The sequence below is a fragment of the Patiria miniata genome, unplaced genomic scaffold (genome assembly GCF_015706575.1).
Source record: "Patiria miniata isolate m_02_andy unplaced genomic scaffold, ASM1570657v1 HiC_scaffold_14, whole genome shotgun sequence".
NCBI classification, from domain to species: Eukaryota; Metazoa; Echinodermata; class Asteroidea; order Valvatida; family Asterinidae; genus Patiria; species Patiria miniata.
The window spans coordinates 9,948,585-9,972,644 of record NW_024037052.1 but is presented as its reverse complement, the minus strand read 5'-3'; the positions used below and the strand labels follow the sequence as shown (position 1 = coordinate 9,972,644).

General features: G+C 40.9%; 2 protein-coding genes across 2 annotated transcripts in view; both read left to right on the top strand.

Annotated features, from left to right (window-relative positions):
- Positions 1–11,090: 11,090 nt before the first annotated feature.
- The window catches only part of LOC119722029 (protein capicua homolog), a 51,060-nt gene continuing 38,090 nt past the window's right edge, over positions 11,091–24,060 (top strand). The window contains exon 1 of the mRNA XM_038192010.1: positions 11,091–11,225. The gene's annotated coding sequence lies outside the window, so the exon portion shown is untranslated. The remainder of the gene's footprint in view (positions 11,226–24,060) is intronic.
- Positions 16,303–23,515, top strand: LOC119721747. The gene is made up of 3 exons (XM_038191712.1): positions 16,303–16,552; positions 16,844–21,529; positions 23,459–23,515. The coding sequence occupies exons 2-3, from the start codon at positions 17,465–17,467 to the stop codon at positions 23,513–23,515; spliced, it is 4,122 nt and encodes a 1,373-aa protein (XP_038047640.1). The 5' UTR covers positions 16,303–16,552; positions 16,844–17,464.

Here is a 24,060-nt window from a genome sequence, read left to right as displayed (position 1 = left end):
GATATTAGTAAGGGGACTAACTCCCTGTGAAATTATTCTTTCTGGCAAGCTGTCATGCTGAAGAAATCAACGAAAGAAGGCCTTTCCAACGGTGCGTCTTAAGAAGCACCATTGAAAATTTCCATTAGTAGTTCGTTATTTATTTGGCAAAGCGTGTGCAAGCGTTGACACGACGCACACGCACACGGTTGCTATAATTCGTCGAATCAGTGCGCGACATCGCGTAGCTGCAATCGGCTCAGTGAGAACGTGTCTCGGACGCTGAATTCAGGCCCAATTCAAAACATGATTCAGCAACTTTTGATTTGAAATTGAGATTCTAGAATGCAGTTTTTCTCGAAATATACAGCTGAAGCTGAGCTGAAACTTCATCAGTTTAGTTGTTCAGCACCCTTCTTTAGATTTTGAGCACTTTTGTTGCTTCAAAAGAACATAATGCACAAATTACCAATGATGGACTATACCTTTAAGTTTCATTCCACAATACTGCTGGATGCAATTTCAAATTTGAATTATTTTTTTTGGGGGGGGTGGAACGTGTTTACTTTTTTTGTTGGGGGGGAGGCATTTATTTTAATGCTTTGGACAGTTTATTCCATCTGTGGAATGCTAACACATTATAGTCTGCATTTTTTGTATAAAAACACAGAATACTCGGTGTTGTCCGAGGGCTTGTGAGACAAATTCACAAGCTTACTTGGTGGCGACTTGAACCCATGACCTCATGATACCTAGTGCAGACATCTTACCACTCGACCACCGGGCGTGCAAGGGGTCAGCTGGCTGGTTCGAGTGTACATAAAAACACGGCCTGGGGAAGGGCAAAACCCAATATAAAAATGTACATCCCGACATAAATTCCATCTTATAAATGTTTGGTTGTGTTACCTGTTACTACATCAAACTGGAACCAGCCAGCCTACCCTGGCGAGCTCGATGGTCAAGTGTTACATCTGCACTAGTAAGCAGGAGGTCATGGAATAAAGCAAGTTTGTGAATTTATTCTTATAAGCCCTCAGACACACAGATAGTGTTTATAAAAATACATCGGCGAAGGGCAAAACCCAATATGAAAAGTTACATTCCAACTCAAATTCAATCTTCTGGAAAGGAAATAATCTGAATACTTGCATGCCTTCAGTTCAAAGAATACACTTTTAAGTTTAAGATATCCTTCGTTTATGGATACATTTGATGAGGAACACTCTAATCACACATGATTGACAGCTTCACTAGGAGATGGCACCACCCGATCACAGTTGTAGAATCATCAGACTTTTCTTCTTTCTTTCTGTGTTTGGGTACTTTTTTTCAATGCATCAACTTGATGTTAGAAACATGCATCGATTCATACAAGATATTCAAACTAGTTTTGAAGCCTTATTTCAAGAATACTGGTGATATCATGGCAAGTATTCATGCTGCAAACTCACCAGCAAATGTTTCCTGACATCAAGTTTGCTTCACATTCACGTGAAGTATGACCTGGTCTTAAAGCTATAGTCCATCATTTGCAGCTATCCGAAAAGTAACTGGCGTAATTATTGTTGAAAAACATACTTGGTTGAAAGATAGTAAGTGGACTAAACTCCCTGTGAAATTAATCTTTCTGGCAAGCTATCATGTTGAAGTAATCAACGAAAGAAGGCCTTTCCAACGGTGCGTCTTAAGACGCACCGTAGGAAAATTTAAATTAGTAGTTCGTTTAGTTATTCGGTGAGGCGCGCGCAAGCATTGGCACGACGCACACGCACGCACGCGCGGTTGCTATAATTCGTCGAATCAGTGCGCGACATCACGTAGCTGCAATCGGCTCAGTGAGAATTTAGGCTCAATTCAAAACATGATTCAGCAACTTTTGATTTGAAATTGAGATTCTAGAATGCTGTTTTTCTTGGAATGTACAGCTGAAGCTGAGCTGAAACATCATCAGGTAAGTTGTTCAGTATCCTTCATTAGATTTTGAACACTTTTGTTGCTTCAAACGAACAAAATGCACAAATTACAAATGATGGACTACATGTTTATCTTTAAGAAAGAATTCCGGGGCAAGAGTGGTACCACTAGACCAGGAACATACATCTATTACATGTATCAGCACTTGTGTAGTAGGAAAATGCAACAATGCACACAGTTTGAATGACCAAACCATTGAATGAATGGTTAACACGGTGTCTGAACGTGGCCATACACTGCCTTAGTACTCAGCTCCCTGGGGAGTTTACAGCTCCATGCAGCCTGTTAGGCGCAAGCAAGCTTAAATTCAATCACAATAACCATCTCTGCCCTCACAGGTACCCATTTACTCCTGGGTGGAGAGAAGCAATGAGTGACAAAGTGCCTTGCTCAAGGGCACACGCACCATGACCCCAGCTGGACTCGAACCCTCGACCTGCAGCTTTACCCACAGACCACGAATCCAGTGCCCTTAACCACGAGGCCACAGCACTCCAAAAATATGTTTATGATGAGATCCACCTTCTTTCTAGTTGTAATCGCCTAGATGAACCTTCAATTATGCAAATAAAGATACTAATTAAAGCGGGAATAGGAAGGCATCTTTGTAGCTCAGACAGCAACGTTAAATGGAAATTCCTAGTGCATCAAGGAGAGCCAGGCATGGTACAGGATTCTGTCGCCAGGGATCTGTAATGAGAAAAACAATAAAAAGGGTATTACCAAAAAAGTCTATATGAAGATTTTGTTAAAATATCAAGGAAACCAAAATGGAAAGATAAGATTAAATGTAGATGACAGACAGAAAAAGATTAGGAGGGAGAAAAATGAAAAGAAAGGAAAACATCAGAAGATAAAAATCAAAAAGGGAGAAATGTCATAAGAATGTGTACTTTACCTTTTTAATTTTCTTGAAAAGTACTTATTGTTTGTATCCCGAGGGAAGAGTTTTGAAATTATTCAATATATACATGTAAACAACAATTTATCCCCAAAAATTGTAAGTATAACGACTTCATTTCACACTACCCCAAAATCAGAGGGGAGTACCGGTAATCACACGAATGGTTTGACCTTACTGCGCATGGTTTGACCTTACTGCGCATGGTTTGACCTTACTGCGCATGGTTTGACCTTACTGCGCATGGTTTGACCTTATTGCGCATGGTTTGACCTTACTGCGCATGGTTTGACCTTACTGCGCATGGTTTGACCTTACTGCGCATGGTTTGACCTTACTGCGCATGGTTTGACCTTACTGCGCATGGTTTGACCTTATTGCGCATGGTTTGACCTTACTGCGCATGGTTTGACCTTACTGCGCATGGTTTGACCTTACTGCGCATGGTTTGACCTTACTGCGCATGGTTTGACCTTACTGCGCATGGTTTGACCTTATTGCGCATGGTTTGACCTTACTGCGCATGGTTTGACCTTACTGCGCATGGTTTGACCTTACTGCGCATGGTTTGACCTTACTGCGCATGGTTTGACCTTACTGCGCATGGTTTGACCTTACTGCGCATGGTTTGACCTTACTGCGCATGGTTTGACCTTACTGCGCATGGTTTGACCTTACTGCGCATGGTTTGACCTTACTGCGCATGGTTTGACCTTACTGCGCATGGTTTGACCTTACTGCGCATGGTTTGACCATACTGCCGCACTGCAGAATTCGAACGTGACCCGTTTAGCTCTCACAGTGAAGTTGCCATTAAGTCCCTAAAACTCACTCCCCCACGCACCCCCTGATAACCAACGTGACATTTCTGCAATTATTTTATTAATTTTTCTTGTTAAAACCATATCAATAAATATATTAAATAAATCTACATACCTGGCACTTCGTGATGTAGAATCAAATGGTTCAGTTCTGTGCGATTCCAGCCGGATAATTGTTCGCGCATGTCGCCGTGTGAATCGTGCGGCATGGCAGCTCGCCACTGCTCTCTGCCATTTTTGCCACTCACAGATCGCAGTAGTCAGAATTCAACTGATTTTACGATGTGAATTCAAACAGATACGGACAAATTCTGTCCAGCAAAGTTGTAGAAAACAAACTCCTGATTTCAAATCAACAACTTATTTTGGTTGATTGTCCAGAGAATTGGGTGTGATGTCAGTCGAAAAGTGGATTATCGGGAAATCCAGCCAAAAAACTTTTTCTTTTCAAAATGGAGGACTTCAACAGACTTTCACCCCATGACAGGAAACTAGGGATCGTCCTCTTTTGCAAAAGGGGTGGTTTTCTGATATATGTTGAGGTGTTCATATCGTGTCCATACATAGGTTTACAGCGCCGAGATTTGAATGCCCCCCTGGGTCCAAAATTGCTACTCCTGCCGCAGCAGGGGAAAGGGAATTTTCCAACCTTGTTTTCAAACCTTATTTTCAATATATAAATAATAAAGTGATACATATTGAAAGATGAATATATGAAATGTTGATTTTTTTTTGCTTTTATAAAATCAGCCCCGTTTTACAATGACCTGAAGTGGGTGTAGTTGTATGCAACACCAGTCGCTCCAGGAATGGTTGAGCGCACTTTTGACATGCATACTCTTATGTGATCTCTTATATTTCAGTTTTCTTTTCCTTTTTTTCTCTTTCAATGTATATGTTTATATTTTTTTGTAAAGCGCATTGATCATTAATTTGGAACTGCGCTATATAAGCACAGGTATTATTATTACTATTATTATTATTATTTGATTTTCGGCTCCCTTAGCAACGGGCCTCTCTGGCAATTTTGCATACTTGACAGTGTGGTTGAACATACGGCGAAAGTTCAGTATTTCAGCCACATATATCGGGCTAGAATAACGTTTGCTATCCGGAACTAGAAAAACGACTGTCATGACTGTACAACGTTTGAAAGTTGAGTACATGTACATGAAGTACGATGTTTGAACAGTTGAAATTTGAACCATGACGTTTGAAAGTTGAACCACGACGTTTGCCCGTCCGTTTTAGAAGGCAACAGGACAATTTGTATGCAACCAACTCACACGCGAGACAACTCATACGTGAGACAACTCTTACACGGATAGGTCAACTCGTACGTGAACCAACTCGTATGCGAGACAACTCGTACGCTGGCCGTACGCGGGTGAACTTCCACTTCGGTTGACAAATTATTTAATTTTTTTTAAGAGACGAATTTCATCAGAAGGAAGCACGGGGAAGTCCTACTTTTGGGGGAATATTGAGAGGTGCAGGTAAGTGAACCCACCTTTCGAGTTTGAGTTGGAATGATTAAAATACAATTTTGGGGTTTTTTTATTTTCGAATCCTCACTTTTGGGAATCAATGTCGTATGGCCTTGTATGTTGAGTCTACTTAGTGCGGGCCGTAAACTAGGGCTACACATGAGCCGGCCAATGACAGTGCAATACGTCATTATGAATAGATAGTGGATATATTGCCGGCGGTAATGCCAGCAAGCTAACGTTTACTACAGGTTTGCCGGCGGCAATCCCTATCAACAGAGGGCGCTGTACTCTCTAAGATAGGGCTGAATTATAAGATATAATATTAAATTACCACCAACAGTTGTGTAGCACTACTCCTAGAACTATGAGGCTCCAAGTAGTGGAGCCTCATAGGTTCAGAACCCCGCAAAATTGTTGTCAGCACAAAACACTAATTAAGTACAAAAACGTCCATCCCAACCAAGCTTTTTCCAAAAGAACCGCTGCACAGTTTGCCCCTAAACTCCGTACAATACCTCATGACATACTCACGTTATGTGCACCCAACAAACATCGGTGGATTCTGTCTGTTTTCGGCAAAAATGATGAAAAATACGCCCTTTCCGCACTGAGCCAACCTAACACTCAGTGGCTCAGTGCGGAAAGGGCATATTTTTCATCATTTTTGCCAAAAAACAGACAGAATCCACCGATGTTTGTTGGGTGCACATAACGTGAGTATGTCATGAGGTATTGTACAGAGTTTAGGGGCAAACTGTGCAGTGGCTCTGTGGGAAAAAGCTTGGTTGGGATGGACGTTTTTGTACTTAATTAGTGTTTTGTGCTGACAACAATTTTGCGGGGTTCTGAACCTATGAGGCTCCACTACATGTACGTGGAGCCTCATAGTTCTAGGAGTAGTGTAGCACCTGTGGACTAGTGGATAAGCAACGAATCTCATGAGCGGGAAGACCCCCACTGACGACATTTCTAAGGTTTTTTTTTCCCCATCCCCCAAAAATAAGAATATTCTTCTTTAATTATTTTAACATGTCTCAAACATTTTATTGCAGAGTATCACATTTTCTTTTTCAGATTTATGGCTCTGGAGGATTTTTTTTTAAAGGAAATAAAGTCCAAAATTGTAAAATGGTCTGATTCCCATCTTGTGAACACGAAGTTACAATAAATGTTGGCATGGAGCCAGACTAAAATTTGTCACCGGAAAATGTCTAACTCTAAGTACAAAAAAACAGTAACTGGGCATGTTCAGTGCATATCCGGCTAGCCCGACTGCGTCTGGCCATACAGTACTATCGCAAGCTCTGTAGTACGGCCAGACGCCCGATGCTTCCACAGAGACTGAATTTTTTTGGCCGCCGATGTAGCGATTTTGCTACATCTTTCGATCGCGATTATCTTTTCATCCAGGACACAAATTTCCAAAGTTAAGGTTCGTAGTCGTAAAGCAACTCATACCTTTTCGAAAAAACGTTGTTTGGTCTCAATATTTTCATCCATCTGGCCACAAGACGAATTTCAGTCATCAGATTCCACAAATATCGTCCCCCATGCGATCCCCCATGCGATTTCAAAATGGCGGCCGCGCTGTAATGTATGCAATATGCAGGCGCGCCCGCGCAAACTCATGAATATGCATAAACAGTCTGTGACGTATGACCTCGTGTTTTTGGACGTGCGTGCTATCATTCTGGAATTTGTATTCCTGTGGAGACATTTCTTTGTTCTCGTGTAGTAAAGTTTTCGAGTGTGAAATTGAAGCTTCAAAATGCTCTTATTTTAACCAGAATTAATTTCCTGGGCTGAAATTTGGACTAAATATCCCTTTTCTAAAACTCTTCCATTTGCGACAGATCAACCTACCTTGGAAATTCCTAGTTTTTGAGTAAAATCCATATATCTATTTCATGAAATTCTTGTGGAGACGTATTCATCTATAGAAATGTTCTTCTGGAGACGTATACAATCTTTTGTTCCCTATTGTGTTCATGTCTCCGTAAGGTAGTAAATTCCAGCACGGCGTCACAGACTATTTATGCATATTCATGAGTTTGCGCGGGCGCGCCTGCATATTGCATACATTACAGCGCGGCCGCCATTTTGAAATCGCATGGGGGATCGCATGGGGGACGATATTTGTGGAATCTGATGACTGAAATTCGTCTTGTGGCCAGATGGATGAAAATATTGAGACCAAACAACGTTTTTTTCGAAAAGGTATGAGTTGCTCTACGACTACGAACCTTAACTTTGGAAATTTGTGTCCTGGATGAAAAGATAATCGCGATCGAAAGATGTAGCAAAATCGCTACATCGGCGGCCAAAAAAATTCAGTCTCTGTGGAAGCATCGGGCGTCTGGCCGTACTACAGAGCTTGCGATAGTACTGTACGGCCAGACACAGTCGGGCTAATATCCGGCAAGCTATCGTTTACTAAAGGTTTGCCGTCTCCGGCTAAATATCCACTGCCTTATGAATATTCAATTTCTATTTTCTAAGAATATTTGGTTTATTCTGATGGTACTAAAAAGATAGTGGATATTTTGCCGGAGGTTATGACGGCAAACTAACGATTACTAAAGGTTTGCCGGCGGCAATCCATATCAACAAAGGGCGCTGTATTCTTTAAAATAGGGCTGAATTATAAGAGGAATTCCTACCAAAAGTTTTGTAGCACGTTTGGTGTAGTGGTTAGGCAAAGGCTCTAGTAAACGGGATGACTCGCGTTCGATTCCGACCGCACCACATTTTAAAGTGTTTTTTTTCTCATCCCCAAATAAATAAGAATATTCTTCTTTTATTATTTTAACATGTCTCAAACATTTTTTGCAGAGTATTACATTTTCTTTTTCAGATTTGTGGCTCTGGAGGATTTTTTTTAAAAGGGAAAAAAAGTCCGAAATTATAAAATGGTCTGAATCCCATCTTGTGAATACGAGGTAACAACGATAATTTTGGCATGGAGCCAGACTAAAACTTGTCACCGGAAAATGTTAAAGTACAAAAAAACAGTAACTGCGCATGTTCAGTGCATATCCGGCAAACTAACGTTTACTAAAGGTTTGCCGTCTCCGGCAAAATATACACTGCCTACTTTAAATACGTCCAAAGATTGATCATTAGAACAAGCGATCGTGCGCGGCCTAGTGGTAAAAGTGTCGTGTTTCAAACGAGAGTCAGAGGTTCGAATCTCGATGAAGTAAGTAACTGATTAAGAAATAGGATTAGGAATAAAGGAAAGGAGAGGGTTTGTGTTCCTTCCTCCATGGTGAGAGTAGATAAGGGAAAATTGAACCATTAAACCTGATATTGATAAACATGATAAAGCCAGGCCCGGGATGCAACTTTTTGGCGCTTGAAAACAGTGGTGGCCCAGACCAGTAGTACGGAAATCTTTCCGAGATAGAAATCATATATCTTACCTTGTTAGACTTAGGAGGAAATTCACCAAGTACCGAGTACTTTAATAACTGTAGATACCACCACTGGCACCAGACCAACAAACAACAGTCTCTCTCACAGTCTCAGCTCACAAGGTCCGTCGATCTTGTCAGTGGCATGTGCAAAGTGGTGCGCGGGCGGCGCTAGGTACCAGACTAGTCAGCGGCAGAGTGACCGAAGGGTCATGGCCAAATTCTGCTAAATGCACTTCAAAAATCGGTCACATTTTACATCTGCCAGATTCCTCAGAATTACTCAAATTACACAATAAACACTTAAAATCGCATGCAGATGTTGTAGTATTGCCTTAATTAAGATTCAAATTACATTATAAACAATCTATAGTCACATAAACATGTTATGAAACCGCGTAAGTTTCAGGCAAAACGCAACTTGCGTCACGACGAAGTCCGGTTCCCGCAGTGAACCTCAGCATATAGACCAGCCAGGGGCGTAAATCCTGGGGGGGGGGGGGGGGGGGGGGGGACAGGGGGACATGTCCCTCCCCCCCCCCCCCCCCCCCCCCACTTTATGAAGGGTGGGGGACACAATATCAAATGTCCCCCCCCCCCCAGATTTTTGAACTCGTGCCTCATTTACAGGGCCCTATTATGTACTACAATGTATCTTTTGCTAAGAAAATATTGGAGTGGTCAGAAATTGCCCCAGATCGCACCACAGAGCATTTAGAATCCAAATTTTTTCGGGGCCTCAGACCCCGAACCCCACGCTTTTAGCTTAGAATATAATAGCTAAGCTTATTCAATGACTTCAACCTCGAAAATGATTTTCAAATTATTATCTTTTGCTGGGAAAATATTGGTTAAGGTGGTCAGAAATTGCCTCAGATCGCACCACAAAGCAAAATAGAATCAATTTTTTTCGGGGCCCTTAAGCGGGCCGCGCCCCGAACCCCACGCCTTTAGCTGAGAATAGCTTATTCAATGACTTCAACCTTGAAAATGATGTTTAAATCATTATCTTTTGCTCAGAAAATATTGGTTAAAGTGGTCAGAAATTGCCTCAGATCACACCACATGAGCATCTAGAATCAGAATTTTTCGCGCTTGCATTATTTCTGATCAAGGTATGTCCCCCCCCCCACTTTTGAGAAGCGATTGTCGCCACTGAGACCAGCCAACCTGTCCCATTAAATGCAAGGGTTTGTTTGAAAGACTGAAGCTTTTAGAAACAAACGTACCATTTCTTTCAAATTTGCTATGTTTTTCTGTCAAAATTACCATTTTGGCAGAATTCTGACAGAAATCTGCCAAAAAATCAATTCTGTCAAATTTTCTGTCAAACTCGTTTTTTTTAACAACAAAATCTGTCGAAGTTAGCCGAAAATCGGCTAAACGGTCACCATAGTCAGCATCGACGACCGCCAGCGCTAGCTCGGTCGACCGAGGGCGCCCTACGTCCGTACCGTTGCAGTTACAATCATATTGCTCTCCAATTTTGTGGGTTTTCTTCGTTTGGTTTTTCTTTTAAATGATTTTGGCAAAATCATTAAAAAAGAAAAAAAAAGTTATGAATTCTCATTGCTGAAAGACTGTATGCTTTTTTTTGTCAATAAATAAAACCTAATTGACTATGCATTTGATTAAGGTCATGTAAATGATACTTATTATTCTCGCAATAACACGTGTAAGAGTATTACTAATTTATGACGGATAAGAAAATAAAGCCTGACGTGACATATTGCCAATTCTTTTTCCAAGTTGTCAAGATCGTGACCGACTGGTCCAAAGCACTTAACTTGGAATATATATAGCCCTACAGAAGATATTTATAGAAGGGTCGACCCCGAGATTCTTTTGGGAAAGGTGTCTGATTTGCATAAATTGTAAATAGCTGGAACAAAATTTTCAGGTGTCACTCCTAAATATCCACCTGACTATTATGACTATTAAAGTGCACCCCACCGTGACAAGATTGGCGCACTAGCTCTCTTGTGGTCATACGCAATCTGTGGGAAATCCCCGCATTTGTAACTGTGACGCTTGTTTACCAAAAAAAATCACCCGGCAGAGCTGTGCCACGCCAGGTAACAAGAGCTATTTTAGTTCAATCAATACAGCAAGCTGATTGGTTGTGTAGCAAATTATGTAAATTTCACGCTATGAATGACATCAACGTGGCCCAGTCATGCTCATTATGTCGAGTGGATAGTGATGGAAAATGTCCCTTCTACCAAAACATTTGTTGGGATTCGTTGATCATATAACATTTACGAGCAATTAAATCATATGCACTTCATATTTTTCACATTTGTCTTAATCTTACGTCATTTTGAGGAGCAAATCCGACACAATAGTATTTATGCAAATAATTTAAAGGTCGGGCAGGATAAATTACGTCAGTTTACGCGTGATGTTTTCTGCGTATTATCCAATCAAATACAAGACATTTTGACTAATGAAGTCATGTGGTTTTCTATTGACCAATGAGGTGTCGTTCTGATGACCAGCCAGACTCATTCACCTTTCTGGGGATCGGAGCTATCTAGCTCAGTCAAGATCGCTGCCGTGCTTGTACGTCGTCGAACTGCTGTCGTAACTATGGTGGAATAGAGCTGAACGGTGACGAGTTCTGCAACATTTTTACAGCGGAAGGGTAAATTCTTTCTCCAAGTTTTCACATATACAAGCACAATGCATTAAATTCAGTGTGTTTTTACAGTTTGAGACGTTCGCATAGTGCAGAAAGTAGACAACAAAAAACGTATCGTACATTTCGTCACTGCCACACACAATTAACGTACGACGAAAGTCATTCATAGTAACGTCACACATTTTCATTGATCATGTCTGTACACGTATAAAGCCTATTGCGCCATGCTAGTACTTTACGCCAACAATGCTTGAACGTATGTCTATAAAGTTTTGTTTCCTTTCTTTTTCTAATCACAAACTAACCCCCTAAAAACAAAACAAAAATAACTAACGGAAAGAACGTAGTATCCTGACGACACTTCTGTGGTTGTGTACAAAGTTTATGGAGAGTTGAATGCATTTCGAAGTATTTTCCAACAAAATTGTAAATTGTCAGTCCAAAATTCATGTCCTTTCAAAATGTTTGCATAGACGGTCCTTTATCGAGATGATGCAAAAAGTGGCGTCAGGCTGCAATATTCTTTCCAAACAAAATTAATAAACCAACTAGAACTAGGAAATAATTACAACAAAATGTACTTGGCCTAGATCCGGACGTCACACTGTGTACAAAGTGACAGTCAAGTTGAATGCATCGATTTTCAAAAGTAGTTTCCAACAAAAGTGGAAGTTTTTTAATGGAACTGTTTCTCAAATCTCAGTTGTTGATTGGTCAATTTGGATGCCATGTTTTTGTAATACAACAATGGGCATAGTGATCTAATAAAACCTAATTGGCTCTCAAAACTGTTAGCCAAATACTGCGCGTATATTGTTGATGTACCCTAACGTGGCGCGGCCCCTAACGTGGCGCACTTTGATTTTTCGCCTGTAGCGCCTAGCTAGAGCAAAAGTTTTAACTGAAATTTCACAGAAAGTGAAATTTCATCAATTTATAAACACTCCCGTTCATAAATCGCGAGTTTATTTACCCGCTACAAAGTTAAAAGAAAAAATTATTTTGGCGTGATTTTCCGATTTTATTTTCAAGTGCAAAGTGAACCCTTTGAAAATGCCCCGAAAAATAAGAACATAATTTTGTGACAAACATCTGGCTGGGTATGTAGGTAGAGATAATAATGATTTATCAGAATTTATCGAGTTTACAGAAATTCTTAAATGTTAATTTGGAATTTTCCGAGATTTATTTAAGTGCGCCACGTTAGGGAACACTCCGCCAAATTGTGCCCAATTTCCGGACGCCACCGTTTTTTAATTTCGGCTTAAATTTTATGAAACCGAAATTGTTCACAGAGGTTAAACAGCAAGCATTAATAAGGTAAAAGTACCAGTATTTCACTGCATGAATTTGAGGTTTGTCAACAAAGAGGTTTGGCAACACTACACTTAAGCTTCGAAGTGCGCCACGTTAGGGAACACGACTATATGAGAACGCTCATTGTGGGTTTGAGGTGGATGCTTTAGAGGGGCAATAAGTGCATTATTTTAAATATTACGCCTATGTGATGATCATTCGAAGCCACAAGACATACGCGCATCACATAACATATCGTTTCAGGCCGTGTGACGCAGCCTATAATTTTAACTAACACAATTCACATGTCGCAGGTAGGATGTAGGGTAGAACTCAATGTGCCCTCTCAATGGTCAAGATGCAGTTTAGTTGCATTTAATCGCAGAATCTGCTCGCATATCATAGATCCTTGCCGTGCAAGGGAATAGAATATTTGTATGACCAGCCCAAAACAAAACTTGAAAAAAAAAAGAGTTCTAGCGTTGTACACTTAGACCAGTTTGACATTATTTCCAGTTCAACGACGTCTTGAATATTTCCATAATTTGTTCTTATTGCAGTAAAATGCTTCCATTTTCAAGCTATATTCAATTGTCATTGCACTCTCGGTATAAACACCACAAGTAAAGGTCCAATGGCTTTATATCCGGAAATTTTATAATGTTTATACAGTGAGGTTTTTTTTGCATTGCTTGTTTAGCCAAAATAATGTGTACAATTGAATACATACCGGTACATCTATACCATTTTTCCCTGATCTTTTTTTGTAGACGGGGCGTCCATTTTGAAGAGTTGCTACTTATAATTTTTACAAAGTGGGGGAAAACAATTAGACATTTCGCCATTAATTCAAAGTCTTGTCAATTTCTTTCTGTATTTGGCTATGGCAGTATAAGTGGTAAATTATAGAGCTATGTCTGTTCAATTAACGGAGCATAGGGCTTTTTCGCATCATGCTTTTTTTTTCAATAAATAAAACCTAATTGACTATGCATTATGTAAATCTGTTATTCTCGCAATAACATGTAAGTCTCGTGGCCGATTCCTGATGTAGCCCTGCAGATAAAGGTTGTGATTGGACCACCTTAATGCGTGCGCTGCGAGCTGACATGTCACGTACAGTACATGTTCTTCGTGTGTCGTGCCGTGCATTATGTTTTAAAGCAGAGACAAAGTGAACTTAAAATTTTAAGCATGCCAGGGCATGTTTAAGTTCGCTTATTGCCATGAAACATACAAATGTTTTAGACCTACCCTTAGATCGACATTTAAAGCAGGAACTAATATAAAAACTCTCAGGGTTGATTTTCAGGAATTTTCAAAGAAAATTGGTCTTTGCATTATAAATTCCGGTCTGATGATGTCATCATATTTTTTTTTTCGCGCACAGGTGTTGTCTGCATTGAGGTCACTACATACACCAATTTTGAAGTGATTACCGCAAACTTTGCCACTGACATCGACTGAAAATTAATTTTAACTTTTTTCAACCTGCCTCTAGAGGGTGCTCTAACATGTTATGACGTCAGCGGTAATTTGTTTTGTAAAGTACAATCTAGCCACAGACTATAAAATCGTTGCAAGCAAGCTCACATCTTTTCCCATTTTAAAATTAATACAAGGCACTTTGAGTTACTTCCAGTTTGGACCGAAAGGAAAGGTCACTTGATTTGCTCACATGAGATAAAATGAAGATCCTGGATTATTCTATCAATTCCCGTAAACTACAAGTTCGGGTAGGTGACATTGCATCGATACGGTACGCAGGTGGCGACGATTCCGCTTGCCGTGTTGTTGGGTTGAAAGTCATTTTATTGTTTTGTCTTTATTCTTCTCAATTACCATACAAGTTTTACTGATACATACAATGTACTGTCGTGACTTCATTTCTTATTCCTCACAATTTCATTGAGAACATGATTTAACTTTTTGAAGGCAAATTCATTACAATTTCAACACGAGCATGTGGCCTATGCATTAGCTACATAAACGTTCCATGATGCATGTCGGCGAGTGCCCGAAAATACTTGTCGCTTAAGACGAGGTGTCGGATAATACAAGATATTGTCAATAGTCCCAAGGACCTCGTAATTAACGAGAGTCGACTGTATAATGCATTATTTCACCTATTTCAGACAAAAGAAATGACAGAAATTTGACCTTTTACATGTATGTGAAATCATTCTTTTTCCTCCTAATTTTTGAAAACGTACTTTTACGCCTGAAACTAATGACATACATGTACCATCTTAAATTTCATAGGAACAATAACAAGCTTTCTAGATGTTTGTTGATTTAACATCTTAAAAAATCCAAATTTTGGTTGGATTGTTGGTCTTTTGTTCATATGCCAGATATGCCCCCCCTTTAGGAAAAACAACTGAAATGCCGGAAGAAGGGGGATATTAGTTTTGATTTGACATGTAAACTTTCTGCCTATCCCCATGACACACTCATTGGATGGAAAAAAAACACCAACATTGCCTGTTAGAACTAGATTTTTTGTTTACGTCTTTTGCCTCCCACTGTTTGAACATTTTGCCCCACCCCAAAAAGAAGCAAAATTCTGGATTATTTTCCCCTCGTGATGTAGCACTTAGATCTTTTGTCCAAACAAAGCAGAAAAGTGAAATGATGGTGAAATCTCAATAAGTCAAAATCTGATAACTCAAAACAACTGTTAAGACAAACAAAGAATCCATTCCCTTGAGCAGTCCTTCATTTAAAGAAAATCCAGGAGAGCTATAAATCGCTCTCCTCAAATCTTTGAGGAGAGCAAATCGCTCTCCTTAAAATCCATGGATAAACAGCGGTGAAATGACGGATTAACATTGTTTTTGTTTTGTTTTGAATATCAGGATTTATTCAAGGGGCTGCATTATTATTAGTTTTTGCATAATAATATGCTCAAGTGGTGTTACTTCTTTCGTTTTTGTAACTGTAAAAAGTAAGACAAAGTAAAATTTATTTTAAAAAAATAACTAATGGAGATTAATGAAAGGTTTGACTACTGCTTACATGGCTTACGCTTTCATTTTTTAATACAGTTGTCAGTTGGTTCATCACTTAATTGTACTTGGAAAATGGAGTTAATAAACGGCACATAAAGCAACTGAATACTAAGTATTCAGATTCGTTAAAATTAGGGCCTATATGAAAATTTTCAGCCTGAACTATTTCCATTGCACTACGAAAGCTACATAAAAAGGGCCTCAAAAAATGACAAAAACAAGCCTTAAGTATTATCAAAATATTTGCCGTCGATAATCTTAAAAATAATGGTACATGTATACAATGTACGAGCTCAGCGTTCGTTCATTTATAGCAAAATTCTGCAGAATAAACGTGAGTTTGGGCATTAACCCTAACCCACCTCACTCCTCCAAAATCCTCCTGGCGGTTTTGGAGGATTCTAGAGGATTGAGGATGAATGGTGATTGAATCAAATGAGGATTCTGGAGGATTGAGGATGAATGGTGATTGAAGCACATGAGGATTTTGGAGGATTTAGGATGAATGGTGAATGAAGCAAAAGAGGATTTTGGAGGATTGAGGATGAATGCATTTTGAGGCAGGACTGTCTGATGATTTTGAAGGATTTGGCGTTGGTTATCCTTCATTTAAACACGAGTGCAAAGTTTTGGGATGAGGAGGATTTTGGAGGATTGAGGATGAATGCATTTTGAGGCAGGACTGTCTGACAATTTTGAAAAATTTAGGCGGAGTTGAAAAATTTTGGAGGATTTTGGAGGATTGAGGATGGTTGTAAGCAACAAGGGTGTTATCGTCGCCGATAAGTTTTCTTCACCACCGCTCAGTTTTGTATGATTAGCATAGAATGTCAGGTCATATTTCTTTATTCTCTTATATATATTATTATTCATCAACTAGCTTACGTAGCATTTTAAGGTCATAGGGCGTTTGTCAGCCAATAGTATGTGTCAGAATTCATCACGTGTGCTCGCTCTATATTTAGTCTGGATAATTCCGGTTTCGCGCCAGTCTTCGTCAGGCCACCGAAAGCTGCGAAGACTGTAAGTTTTCGTCCTCATTTTTTGTGCTTTATTTATAATTATTTGGGGGATTTCACATTTGTTATATAGTATCATATTTTGTGTGTGCCTGTACATTGTGTATTTACCTGTGTATTCTGGCTTATTTGACTTTATATCGGTGTATTTGTTTGCAAACGTATTGTTCACGTAGGCACAAAAAATGTACATGTGCGCGTGCTTGCACGCGTGTTTTGGTTTACCAGTTACGATATTGATGGTAGATAATGTAATTCAGCGCTGTTATCTGTCAACTTATGCTTGTATTTACAGCACCAGAATGCCGCTGTGAACCCAGAAAACTCCTGTGAACCCAGAAAACCCCTGTGAACCTGCATAGATATCTGATACCCATCCATTGTGTGTAGCGACGGGTGTTAGCCCCGCATACGATTTGTGAGTTGTATTTTGATCCAGTCATTTATAACTGTAAACTTCATTAAGATCTGGAACTGTATGAATGCTGTGCTCCAACTAATTGTCTTGTTTTATTGTAAACATATTGTATTATTGTCCTTATTGTTTCCATGTAATTTTATGTACTTATTTGTTATTTATGTTTCAGTTTTACCTGCCTACTGTATTTTACGGGCTGAGTAATAAAACGAAGGGGAAAACATCCTGGTGTCACCTCGTCAATTTTCTTCGGTGTCACTCATACACACGGTGACAGTAAAAAAATCGTACATCCCAGTCAGAACTACTGTCGTCCCAGCATCACATCGGTTTATCCTCGTCGTCGTCGTCGTCGCCTCTGGACTTGGGTTGGTCATCGCTTCTCTTTTCTACCGGACATCGCAGCACATCGTAGTCTGCACTGCTCAGCCTACCACCGTGGTCGAGACCTCGTCCTGCCGTTCTCAGGCTACAGGAAGCTGAGGAGACCCTTGCATCATGTCGACGTTGGCAGAGCTCAAGACAGCCAGGACTTCTGCTAAGAGAGCCGTGACCAAGCAAGTCAATAAGATAAGACAGTGTATAGCCGAAGACAACTTAAGTGACATTGATGATAATGTTGTAAAACTTAAAGATCTGTTTAAGGAATTTACGGCTGTCCATGATGAGTATCATTCAATGCTTATTGATGATGATGACGTTGACGCTAGCGAAACATACTTTTACAAGGAACAGGACGTATACATATCCGTCCTTCAGTCGACTAAGGATGTAAAGATTGGAGTTGATCATGATCATGATTCAAGTACGCCCAAATCAGGTACATGTGGAGATTTATCTCGTGAAAAATTCTTGGGTTTGTTGAATTTGCCTAAGGTTGAGTTGCAAGTATTTGATGGCAATCCTTTGCATTATCATCAATTCCTCAGAGCATTTGAAGTCAATGTTGATAAAGTATGCGATGACAGTGACCTCAAATTAGCTAGGCTCATGCAATACACATCTGGTTCTGCTAAAGAAGCTATAAGAGGTTGTCAGTTGATTGGAGGACCCAGCGGTTACTCCCAGGCACGTTCTATCTTAGATAGTCGTTTCGGAAACGAACACCTTGTCACAGAACGTCTGATTAAGGAGCTGAAAGTTGGTAAGCAACTAAGATCCCCACAGGAAATCCAACAGCTAGCGGATGACATGAAATGTACCTTACTCACACTTACCCAGTTAGGTACTCTGGATGAGGTTAAGTCACAATCATTCATCCTTGATGTGGTGAGCAGATTGCCAAATTATGTTCAGTTGAGGTGGAAGAAATCTGCCTTGAAGTCCAAGAAAGACAGTCAATCCTACCCGGAGTTCAAAGACCTTGTAGATTTCGTGGGCAAGATCGCCAATGAGGTTAACGATCCTGTGTATGGTAGCATGCATCCCAAGCGCTTTGATAAACACAAGAGTACCAGTCAGGGTGTCTCGCTAAATTCTTGTGTGTCAACTCAGTCTCAGTCGGGGTCTAGTTCAAAGTCAGGTTCACCCAAGAATGTCAAGTCATATGCTAAACCTGAACCACCATGTGTGTTATGTACCCGACCTCATCGCTTGTGGCATTGTGATAAGTTCAAGCAAATGATTCCTAGGGAGAGATTGAATATTGTTACTGTACACAAGCTTTGTCATAATTGTCTCCTTGCCTCTCACACTACAGATAATTGTGGTAAACGTTCAGTTTGTGGCGTAAAGGGTTGCGGCAGAAAACACACAATGTACATTCATTGCCCTGATATCGCTCCACCTGAAACAAAGGTGTCTAATGTAAGTTACCATGAAGATAAGGAGACCCACATGCCGATAGTACAAGTCACTGTTAACAGTTCACGCAAGGTCCTAGCCTTGTTGGATAGTGGGTCGAGTAATTCATTTTGCTCCAAGGGTTTGGTACACAGTTTGGGTTTGCAGGGAAGACCTTTAGAATTCCAGCTCAGTACATTAAACAAGTCTGGTGTTCACCAATCCAAAATTGTTGATCTATCGATTGGGTCGGAAAGCGGAGAGACTATGCAAATGAATGGTGTTTGTGTTGTTGATAGCATACCTGTGAAGAGTACACCTGTAGATGTTTCTCTGTATGCTCATTTTGACGGTGTCGGTCTGATACCCGCTTACGATCATGATAACATGCTTGTTGATTTGCTTATCGGTCAGGATAACGCAGAAGCTCTTGTGCCACTGGAGGTCAGACGTGGAAGGTCTGGACAACCATTTGCAGTTCGTACCTTGTTTGGATGGTGCGTGAATGGGCAGTCACCGGTCAGCAGAGTCAGTCGTAAGGTAGTCTCAAATTTTGTGTCTTGTCTACCTGCCGAGGATGTCTCCAAGCTGTGGAAGATTGAAAATGAGGGTTTAGAGTGTTCTTCATGGTCGCAGGAAGATAAGTCTGTGATAAAGCTGTGGGACCAGGAACATCGGAAGATTGATGGGCACTACGAACTTCCCATACCCTGGAGAGACAGAGCAGAGTCCTTGCCGAACAACTTCGTCGTGGCCAAGTCCAGACTGGATTCTCTAGACAAGCGGCTGGTTGCGGGTGGTCTTTATCCGAAGTACAGTGCAGAGATCGACAAGCTACTGTGTAAGGGTTATGCCGAGAGGATTCCCCCAGATGAGATGACGGGTGAGAGGATTTGGTATCTTCCACACCATGCAGTGATAACCGACAAGAAGCCTGACAAGCTCAGAGTTGTTTACGATTGTGCTAGCAAATTCAGGGGAAAGTCACTCAACGACCGTTGCCTGCAGGGTCCTGATCTTGTCAACAAGCTATTGCCGGTTTTGTTACGCTTCAGACAACACAGCATAGCTATTCAGGCAGACATCGAAGCCATGTACAATCAGGTGAAGATACCACCCCAAGACAGAGATGCACTTAGGTTTTTGTGGTACAGAGATGGTCACTTGGAATACTACAGAATGACTTCCCACTTGTTCGGGGGTGTTTGGTGCGCTTCAAGTTCGACCTACGCCCTCAGTCGCACGGTCCTTGATACTCCAGATGTTAGTCCCTTGGTCAGATATACAGTGGACAAGTCATTTTATGTTGATGACTGTCTTAGTTCGGTGGCTTCGAAGAATGATGCAGAGACTGTTATCAGGGAAACTCCGAGGGTCCTGAGTAATGGCGGATTCAGTTTGAAGAAGTTTGTCGTCAATGATGAAGAATTGTTGAGTGAAGTGTCTGAAGATTGCGTTGCCGAGGGAGTTCGTACATTGGGTCCTGTGTGTGAGAGTCGAGCTCTGGGTATAAAGTGGAAGATTTCCACAGATGAGTTCTTCTTTGAAGTCGGCTGTGACAAACAGAGTCCTATCACCAGAAAGAAGATGTTGAGTGCCGTGGCATCCATATTCGACCCTCTCGGTCTACTAGGTCCTGTAGTGCTTACCGGTAAACTCCTGTTCAAGAAGGCTACAGCCGACAAATTGTCTTGGGATGAAACAGTTCCAGCACAGCTTGAAAATGCCTGGTATTCCTGGGTCCGGTCATGCCATGCCATGAAGCAGTTGAACATACCCCGGTGTGTCAAACCACGTGAATTTGATGATGCTTGGATTGAACTTCATCATTTTTCGGATGCTAGTTCCAGGGCGTATGGCTGCTGCAGTTATATCAGATGTGTCAACAAATATGGGGGGGTTCATGTTCAGCTGCTTCTCAGTAAAAGCAGAGTTGCCCCTTTGAAGATGTGCACCATACCGCGCTTGGAATTGCAGGCTGCAGTCGTGGCTGCTAAGGTAGATGCGTTGTTGAGACACGAGTTGGATCTTGACATCACCAGTTCATATTTCTGGACTGATTCAGAGATTGTCCTTAAATACATCAATAATGACAGCAGGAGGTTTCATGTGTTTGTTGGGAATAGAGTTAGCCTCATCAGAGAGTTGACTGATCCAGATCAGTGGCACCATATCGACGGCAAGTCTAATCCAGCTGATCTTGTGACGAGACCACAGTCGTGCTTGAAGTCAGATGACAAATGGTTCCATGGTCCAGATATTCTGCACAAGTATAAGCACGATTGGGATGCAGGTGAGAAGGAACCAGTAGATTTAGACGATGATGATCCGGAGGTCCGTAAATCTTCGTCAGTCACAGCTTTTGGTGCCGTTGCCACTGAACACCTGGATGACGCTCCTCGAGTTAGCGTATGTCATGCAAACCGAGTTGTAGAGAATGACCCGCTAGATAAGATAATGCATCACTACTCCTCTTGGTATAAGATGAAACGAGCCCTAGCATGGTGGTTGAGATTCATGGAGTTTCTGAAGAAGCGCAAGCCTGCAGGTCAACTAACCGTCAAAGAGATCCATCATGCAGGGGAGATTCTTGTCCGCAAGGCTCAATCGCAGTCATTTGCTTCGGAGATTGGTAGATTGGAGAAGGGGACATTTGTGAAAGCTTCGAGTTCCATGAGAGTGTTGAATCCTTACCTAGACGATCAAGGTTTGCTGATAATGAATGGCCGGGTGAAGGGAGACAATAAGGTTAAGAACCCACTCATCATCTCGGGAAATCATGTAATTGCAATGTCAATTGTGAACGACGTACATGGTGTCGCTCATGTGGGTGTAGAGTGGGTATTGAGTATGGTCAGGAGAGAATTCTGGATTACTAGGGGGAGACCCCTTATCAAGAAGGTTATTAGGGCCTGTGTAACATGTAAGCGCCTCTATTCTAAACCACGTCAACAGCTCATGGCTGATTTACCAGAAGAGCGTGTAGAGGCCGGTAAACCACCATTTTCGCACGTCGGAATTGATGTGTTTGGACCATTTTATGTTAAGTATGGCAGATCAGAAGTAAAACGCTATGGTTGTTTGTTTACATGTTTTTGTACTAGAGCCATCCACATTGAAAAGTTGGACACCATGGACACAGAGTCGTTTCTCAATTGTCTTAGACGTTTTATTGCCCGTCGGGGCCACCCAGAGATCATTTATTCAGATAACGGTACCAATTTTGTCGGTGGTGTAGCTGAGTTGAAAGGTAGTATGAAAGAGCTTTCCCAGAAGATTCTCGATGCATATGCAGTACAGCAAAGTATCGTGTGGCGTTTTAATCCTCCCAAAGCTTCCCACATGGGGGGAGTTTGGGAACGTTTAATTGGTGTAGTTAAGAGAGTCATGGTTGCTGTACTCCCTAGAACTGTCAGATTAACTGATGAAATTCTGGAGACTGTATTTTGTGAAGTAGAGGCCATTGTTAATGGACGACCATTGACTAAGTTGAATGATGATCCCAGAGATCCATCGCCTATCAAACTAATCATATCCTGCTCTTGAGAAACAGTTCCAGCCACCCGCCTGGTATGTTTAGTCATGAGCACCTCCGTAGTCGCTGGAGGCATGTTCAGCATTTAGCTAATCAATTTTGGAGAACATGGCTCAGATTTTACCTGCCAGAGTTGCAAAAGAGATCCAAGTGGGTGAATCCTACTAAAAATCTTGCCGTGGGTGACCTTGTGTTACTTTCTGAAGAGAATACCCCCAGAAATTTGTGGCCACTTGCTCTTGTTAAAGAGATTACTCATGGTAGAGATGGTTTAGTTAGATCAATTAGGTTGAAGACCCGTGCCACAGAGCTTGTGCGACCAGTCACCAAGGTGATTTTGTTGGAAGGCTGTAAGGCGTCTTAAACTGTCCATTGATTGCCTCCATATATCTAATCAGTATGATTGTCAGATTTTGAAGACATAGTTGACCAAGTCATGCCTTTGATTATCGATTCATGTTATAGATGTGATTATAATTGTATAAGATTGTTGTTTGCATCTACTAGTTACATGCAGTAGTTTATGTGTTGCCTAATATTTACTATGATTGTATAAGTCTATGGTCATGGTGTATATGGTTAATTTCAATATTTTTTCAAGTTTTGAATGGATGTTCAAAAAGGGGGAGTGTTATCGTCGCCGATAAGTTTTCTTCACCACCGCTCAGTTTTGTATGATTAGCATAGAATGTCAGGTCATATTTCTTTATTCTCTTATATATATTATTATTCATCAACTAGCTTACGTAGCATTTTAAGGTCATAGGGCGTTTGTCAGCCAATAGTATGTGTCAGAATTCATCACGTGTGCTCGCTCTATATTTAGTCTGGATAATTCCGGTTTCGCGCCAGTCTTCGTCAGGCCACCGAAAGCTGCGAAGACTGTAAGTTTTCGTCCTCATTTTTTGTGCTTTATTTATAATTATTTGGGGGATTTCACATTTGTTATATAGTATCATATTTTGTGTGTGCCTGTACATTGTGTATTTACCTGTGTATTCTGGCTTATTTGACTTTATATCGGTGTATTTGTTTGCAAACGTATTGTTCACGTAGGCACAAAAAATGTACATGTGCGCGTGCTTGCACGCGTGTTTTGGTTTACCAGTTACGATATTGATGGTAAATAATGTAATTCAGCGCTGTTATCTGTCAACTTATGCTTGTATTTACAGCACCAGAATGCCGCTGTGAACCCAGAAAACTCCTGTGAACCCAGAAAACCCCTGTGAACCTGCATAGATATCTGATACCCATCCATTGTGTGTAGCGACGGGTGTTAGCCCCGCATACGATTTGTGAGTTGTATTTTGATCCAGTCATTTATAACTGTAAACTTCATTAAGATCTGGAACTGTATGAATGCTGTGCTCCAACTAATTGTCTTGTTTTATTGTAAACATATTGTATTATTGTCCTTATTGTTTCCATGTAATTTTATGTACTTATTTGTTATTTATGTTTCAGTTTTACCTGCCTACTGTATTTTACGGGCTGAGTAATAAAACGAAGGGGAAAACATCCTGGTGTCACCTCGTCAATTTTCTTCGGTGTCACTCATACACACGGTGACAAAGGGCCTAGGGGGTTAGGGTTAATACAAATGAATAATATGTGTAGCTAAAGACTTAAAATCCTTGGCGTTTTTATCAATTCTTGTATTTAAACTTCCCGTGTTTGATGAGCCCTCTTTTGGATTTTTGAGGAGTGCTGTTTTTTGTGCTCCTTCGAGACAGTTGAGGAGTGCAGTAGGAGCGCCTGCGCGATCGCGCTTCAA